The sequence below is a fragment of the Herpailurus yagouaroundi genome, unplaced genomic scaffold, assembly GCF_014898765.1.
Source record: "Herpailurus yagouaroundi ecotype Mexico unplaced genomic scaffold, PumYag 259, whole genome shotgun sequence".
Classification (NCBI taxonomy): Eukaryota; Metazoa; Chordata; class Mammalia; order Carnivora; family Felidae; genus Herpailurus; species Herpailurus yagouaroundi.
The window spans coordinates 3,023-9,887 of record NW_024412476.1 but is presented as its reverse complement, the minus strand read 5'-3'; the positions used below and the strand labels follow the sequence as shown (position 1 = coordinate 9,887).

The window sequence follows — 6,865 nt, the reverse complement described above, 5'->3', positions numbered from 1 at the left end:
AGTAAATGCCATTTCTCAATGTATTCGAAGGCTATATATTAAATTAAAAAGTTTTAATTAAAAACTAGGAAATAGAAACAAAAAATCACACAATAAAGGAAGAGAATTTAAATATCAGTAAGGTCCATTATCTGGCTTTTTGTTCTTATCATTATTCTTTCATTCAAGTTAACCCTTCCCTGGTCAAAATGATCTGCTTGAACATCATAGGGATTCTGTTTGTAATTGTCGAGAGAGGAGGCTACAGTAGATACAGTTGTGACGTTTACTTTGTTTCCAGAAAAAGAACATTTCTTATGGCTGCAGAAACCCGGCCAGACTTCAGATACCGACTCTTCAGTTTTAACATGGCTGCCTTCACTTCTTTGTTCCTTAGAGTGTAGATAATTGGGTTTAAAATAGGAGTAAAGATTGTGTAGAACACAGCAAGGACTTTGTCAACAGAATAACTGCTGAAGGGCCACACATAGATGAAGATGCATGGTCCAAAGAATAGGGTGACCACAGTGATATGGGCAGTCAACGTGGAACGGGCCTTTGCCATGCTAGCAGAGGAACGTTTCCTGACTGTGATAAGTATCACAGTGTAGGAGACAACCAAGAGGAGAAAGGAACTCATAGAAAGAAAGCCACTGTCTGCAACTATAAGTAGGCTGACAACATAAGTGTCAATGCATGCCAGCTTGGTCACTAAAGGGAGGTCACAGAAAAAACTATCTACCTGATTAGGGCCACAAAAAGGCAAGTTAATTGTAAATGCCAACTGGCTAGTAGTATGGATAAAACCCACAAGCCAGGAGATGAGAACAAGAATAATACACACACGGCGACTCATGATTGTCATGTAGTGGAGAGGTTTGCATATAGCAACATAACGGTCATAAGCCATGGATACAAGGAGCACCATTTCACTGCCAGTGAAAAGGTGAACAAAGAAAATCTGGGCCAAACAGGCATCAAAAGAAATAGTCTTCTGCTCAACCAGAAAGTCTGCAATCATTTTGGGTGTAGCAAAAGAGGCAACACATATATCTACAAAAGAGAGGTTTGCAAGCAGGAAGTACATGGGGGTGTGAAGGTGAGAATCTGAGGTTACAGTGAGGATGATAAGAAAGTTTCCCAGCAGTATTGCTAGGTAAAGTAGTGAAAATATGACAAACAAGAAAGGTTGGAGCTCCTGGGAATTAGAGAGTCCCAGCAACACAAACTCTGTCACCCGGGAATGATTTGTCTCATTCATTGACTTGGCAGGAACTTATCTTGCTACCTGAATAGAAGAGAGACAGAGATCAATCAGTGGGTTTCATTTCTCAGTTCTGCTCCCTTAGGGATTCAAATTTCTACTTATGTTTATATATCTGAATTATCATATATCATCTCATAATTAAAAATTATATAGATAGCATAACAGCAATACTAAAGAGGGATGGAGGAGAGAGTCATTGAGGGGATGTTTGACATTGGTATATCCAGTTACATGAATTTGAGGAATGTAGTTTACTTTACAAATGAAATTGGAAATCTGAAATGTTTTTCTTGATATTATAGAAATCCAGTCTAAGAAACTACAGAAACAAAATCTGAATCTTTTTTTTCTACAGTAAATAATGTAACCATTTTTTAAATGACTGACACAGAGGAAGATAATTTCACAATGTTGACCCCAAAAGTTAGACACAAAGCCCGTGTACTGTATGAACCTATTTAAATAAAGTTAAAAAATAGGCTAAACTTATCTATGGTATTAAAAAAGCTCCTGTGGTCATTATCCTGGAAGGGAATAGGGACAGGAAGATGACAGGAAGGGCTTCTGAAGTGCTGGTAATGTTCTGTCTTGAGGTAAAAATGTTTGCTTTGTGAAAACTTACAAGATATGAAATTCTCTTTGGTGTACTTTTGTGCTTATTTTATTAATAAAAAATAAACCAGGAGATAAAGAGACACCATTACATTTGTGTAAGAGCTCAATAGGCAGACCCATTGCCTTGAGTGACTAGATCTTACTCCCTCCTCTATTCATTTACAAATTACATGACAGTACAAAACCTAGTTAAAATCCAAAGGTCTAGAGCTGTGACTTAGCTCTTCCTGGAGTTCTCTTATATGAAGGAAACTAGTGCATTTGTTCTCAATTATTCCCTGATATTATTTCACTAAGCTCAGATATTGCTGTTAATGACTATAGGCATATTTTTGAATTATGGTTGACATTTCATTTGATTTGGTGGGGCTTTTAAAAATTACAGTTATATTGCATAATAGTATTCATAGTAAGAAATTTAGACCATGAAAGAAAAGTTTCTTCTTTTCCACTCAGTTAATCTACTTTGTTTTATCAGCACTTTTCCCTTTTGCTTTTTTTTTTTACTTTTTATTTTTGCTTTTATAAGAAAAGCAAACTTGGAACTACTTACCTGAAAGCAAACTACCTAGAACTTGGAAACATTATATAGTGAATAAGAAAAATAAAAGGTGAAATTTAAAGAAGTATCTCCCTCTACATCTAAATCAGGCCTTTGGAAGAAAGTGTCTTTTATTTTATTGATTTCTAATTATCTGCATTTTTGATATTAATATCTTCTTAGACCTAATTTGCAAATTGCCTAGTGTTTCCTTGAGTTTCATGGAGGATTTACACATAAGGACAGAGCCTGTGATGAATAATTTTAACTCCCAAAAACCACATTCAGGGACTCACTCCTATATTTCAAATCTCCAGTTTTCTAGAAAATTCCCCCAAGTAATTAAGTCACGTATCATCACTGATTATATAAGACTACAACTTTAAGAATTTCAGAAGAGATTAACAGCAGTCTGAAGTCAGAGCAAGCTGGAAGTAAAATTATACAATGGAATAAGTTTGTCTTTGAGAAGCCACTACATTCTCCTCAGTACATTTCTCCCTTCCTCATCATTTCTTGGTAGCCTGTTTTTAACTTCAGGCACACACCATGGCTTGTTGTCCCTGGGAAACACCCTGACCCACAGATTTCTTGACCCAAATACTGTATTGAATGCCTAGAAGAAGGAAAGGAAATGATATCCAACAAGACCAACTAATTAGGGGTTCATATGTGTCCTGTCAGGAACAACAAAGCCTCAAATTAAGCACAGGAAATGATTCTCCCAGGGAGACCGTCTAGAGATACAGCAGAAACAGGTAGCAGAGAAGACTTTCTAGTTCCTTAGGAATAAAACACATAATCCATTTATGTGAGAAAATTACAGGAATCATACCGATAAATCTTCAGCAAAGCACTGTTGTTTCATCAGCAATGGCTTCTTAGGGGCCCAGAAAAAGAAAAGACCCTGTTTTCCATGGAGGAAAATACTAGGCAAATTGATTCAGTCAAGAACTGGGTTTCTTAATATAAAAAAAAACCAAAATTATGAGCAACAAAAACTCTAAATAAATGTACTTTCAACATAAATTCTTCTGATATAAATGCATTCCAGGGGCGCCTGGGTGCTCAGTGAAGTGTCTGACTCTTGGTTTCAGCTCAGGTCTTGATCTCATGATTTCGTAAGTTCCAGCCCTACTTTGGGCTCTGTGCTGACAGTGCAGAGCCTGCTTGGGATTCTCTCTCTCTCCCTCCTCTCTGCCCCTCCCCTGCTGTCTCTCTCTCTCTCTCTCTCTCAAAATAAACTTTAACAAAATACAAAGAAAATGAATTCTTTTTTAGTTCATTTGCTATGTAAGTATGTAAATGTCCCTTTGCTCAGGGCACTGTGCTTTGCACTAGTGATAGAGCAGTTAGGTTTGTAAGGTGCCTCTTCTGAGATCATTTACCAATATTTATCCCTTGTTTATTTAGAGAAGTTGGTGAGTCCTCATTTTCCTTCACTCACTACACATTTCTTTTTAGATGAAATGGACTGTCTTTTACACCAAATAAAATGGCTGTAATGTGGTGAAAATGTAAAGCTATTTAAAAAAAACTTAAATTTAAAGCTGTATAACTGAGCAGATTATTTAGCCTTTCAGGGCTCATTATCCTCAAATATTAAATATGGGAACATTATTATTCTAAAGAGACACTGAAAATGTTTCTTAATTACACAAATGATAAATCTTTTTTTTCTTTTTTTTCTCTTTCCCCCAACTTAAAAATATATAATTAATTGCTCCTCACAATCACCGTGAAGCTCTTTCTGCCCACTGGTCCTGTCTGTCCTTTAATAAAAACACCTTTTGCACCAAAGAAGTCTAAAGAATTCTTTCTTGAGCATTTGCTAAATGGCCCCACATCATGTATGCACCATGCAGTGTTTAAGCATTAAAATATATTGACATGCACAACAAACATTTCTGATTTCATAGAATTGATATTGTAGTGGAAGGGAGCAGAAAATCCAGCTGGGAAAAAAGCAGGTAGGTACACCTTACACCAGCAAAGGCATTTTGTAAAGCAATAAATATGCTCTTAAAAATGGATCGACTTGGTTTAAGTGCACAAGGTGACAACCAAGGGCATTATGTGAAAAGTTTTTTAACTTTCAAATAGTTGCTTAAAATATGAAGTAGGACTTTTTCCTACTGAAATAGAAACTTATGAGCAAGAATTAACATCAAACTCAATTTTTTGAGAAAGGTGCCTATTTCTTCCTCAAAAGTTATCACAACGCTTGCCATATATTTTGTGTTCAATAAACATTCACAGTAAAGTAATCAATGGACTGTGTCATAAATACCAATTATATATGAGCATGAGTGTGTAAGTTTTTTTTTATCAGTTGCAGATATAGTTGACAACATCTAATTGAGCTTTTCCATTTTATTGGATGGCTCTTCTGAGAATGTTCAACAATCTTGAGAAATTACAACTTCATGTGGCTATCAAATGTTTGCAAGAGTAGTTTTTATCAATTTCTCAATTTAAAAATACTCTGAACAAGTGTATGGAGAAATCTTTAATCAATTGTAATGACTAAAAATATGTAAATATTCTTAATAATGTATTGTTTCAGATCAGACTAAGTATTTTCTGATAATTTTACATACTCAAAGATAGCATTCATCCAAGATTGATTCATCCAAGATTGAGTTTCTAATTAGTAGATGTGTTACTGTAAAGACCAATCTTTCATTTCTTGTACTATTTGAAAGTAAATTAATACATGCATACAGAGTTGTACTAGGTGTACTAGGTTGTACTGGGTGACTCTCAGGTCCCTCCTTTCTGAAATTCTGTCAAATAAATCTTTTCCTACTACTTCCATCTTGGATAATATGACTGGTGGATTAAGTGAAGTAAGTAGGAGTATTGTTTACAGAGGCCAGCAAGTTTTCTCCGATAAAAATACATCTTTCACAAGCTCTCCAGCATTACTACTCCCTTTCCCCTCCCTCTCTAAATCCAGATCAGAGATATAACAGTCACTGTGGAGACAAATGCTGGTGCGTGGTGTTTGTAAAGATACTGACAAAGTGCTTTCACTTACTTAAGATGAAATGGGAAGTGTGGATATAGCCTGTAATTTATAGTCAGTAATGGTTGGTAAGAATTTAATTGTTACTTTCACATATCCTAAGAAAGTATACCTGGCTCTGAAGAAATGAATCATAAAGTTTCATTTTAAATAAGAAGGAAATAGACTCAGGATGTCCGTAGCCAGGATAGACTGTCTTCATAGAAGTGAGAGAGGGCTAGATGCAGTAGTATTTGAATTTATGTCCAGAGTAGCTGGAAGAGTACTCGGAGCAGTCAGGAATCTAAGAGGCAAAGAAGTAGACAAAAAGGAAGAAAAGCTAAAACAAAATCTTCTGGTTCACAGTTTTGCAAATAATTTAACCTAACTTTAGCTATCTTGCTTATATTTTCAGTACAGTACACTAGATGATTACAAATAGAGACCTGTAGAAATCAATACCAATTATATGTCACTAAAAATCACATGAAAAGTAGTATTTCTTAGTCTCCATTGCACTTCAAGTATAGAATATTTACCCACATATATTAGGAAAATGCTTTTTTGTTTTTCAACTTAAGCTCATCAGGTCCATAAGTATGGATGAAATTCTTCAGAGATTTAAACATTGTTCATAAATGGAAGTTTCAACAACTTAATCTACAACATTTCATTTAAGTTTTCTTTTAAATATCAGCAAGAATATTTTTACAAAGTATCACTTACGATACAGTATTTATTATATGATTTGGGGTCTGTAAACAGAGGTAGTGGAAATATTGCATCATTTTATCAAAACCATGTTTAGGGAATATTTAGGCTTTTTCTTCCCTTTGTCTTAATTCTCCTTCATTCAAAGTGTAGATAAGTTTTTTCCCTGTTTCTCAGGGATGTGTTATAAATGATCATGAAGTAATTGAATCAAACATTTTGTATAATAGCAATATAATGGATTTACCATAGTATTAATAATGTTTTAAAAGGTAGTAATCACGTATGGGCTCTCCTCCTTTTTTTTCACAAGTAGGATATATATCAAGCAGGATATTTTAATTTTCATGTTACTTATATTTGTATGTTCTAGTCATGAATTAACAAAGAACATTCTAAATTATAATATTTCAAATAGCCTAAAGTCCAAATTAATAGATTATGTCCAAAGATACTGTAGATGATAAGAGAAATATTAACCTGAGTTATATAAAGTGTTCAAATTTTAACTCTCAATGAGTAACTTCACGACTTGAGGCAAATCACCTACCCTTCACGGTGCTCCATTTCTCTTCAAAAAAGGAGGGAAAAAATCTCCCTCATAATTCTAATGTTCTTTAATTCTCTGGGTTTTGAAAACATGGCACCCCTCCAAAAGCTAATTCAATGATAAAATTACAAACGGTTGTGTTGAAATAAAAGTATGTTAAATTAAAAGGGTAAACCCATTCTGGTTTCAGGAAAG

The 6,865-nt window shown here is 34.7% G+C and overlaps 1 protein-coding gene across 1 annotated transcript; it reads right to left on the bottom strand.

Annotated features, from left to right (window-relative positions):
- Positions 1-265: 265 nt before the first annotated feature.
- On the bottom strand, positions 266-1,285 carry LOC121021217 (olfactory receptor 4K15). The gene has a single exon (XM_040461453.1). The coding sequence runs from the start codon at positions 1,238-1,240 to the stop codon at positions 266-268; it is 975 nt and encodes a 324-aa protein (XP_040317387.1). The 5' UTR covers positions 1,241-1,285.
- Positions 1,286-6,865: the final 5,580 nt, after the last annotated feature.

What these genes read in the sequence shown, in the direction of transcription:
- LOC121021217 (XM_040461453.1), bottom strand. Translation starts at nt 1,240, where the DNA reads ATGAATGAGACAAATCATTCCCGGGTGACAGAGTTTGTGTTGCTGGGA.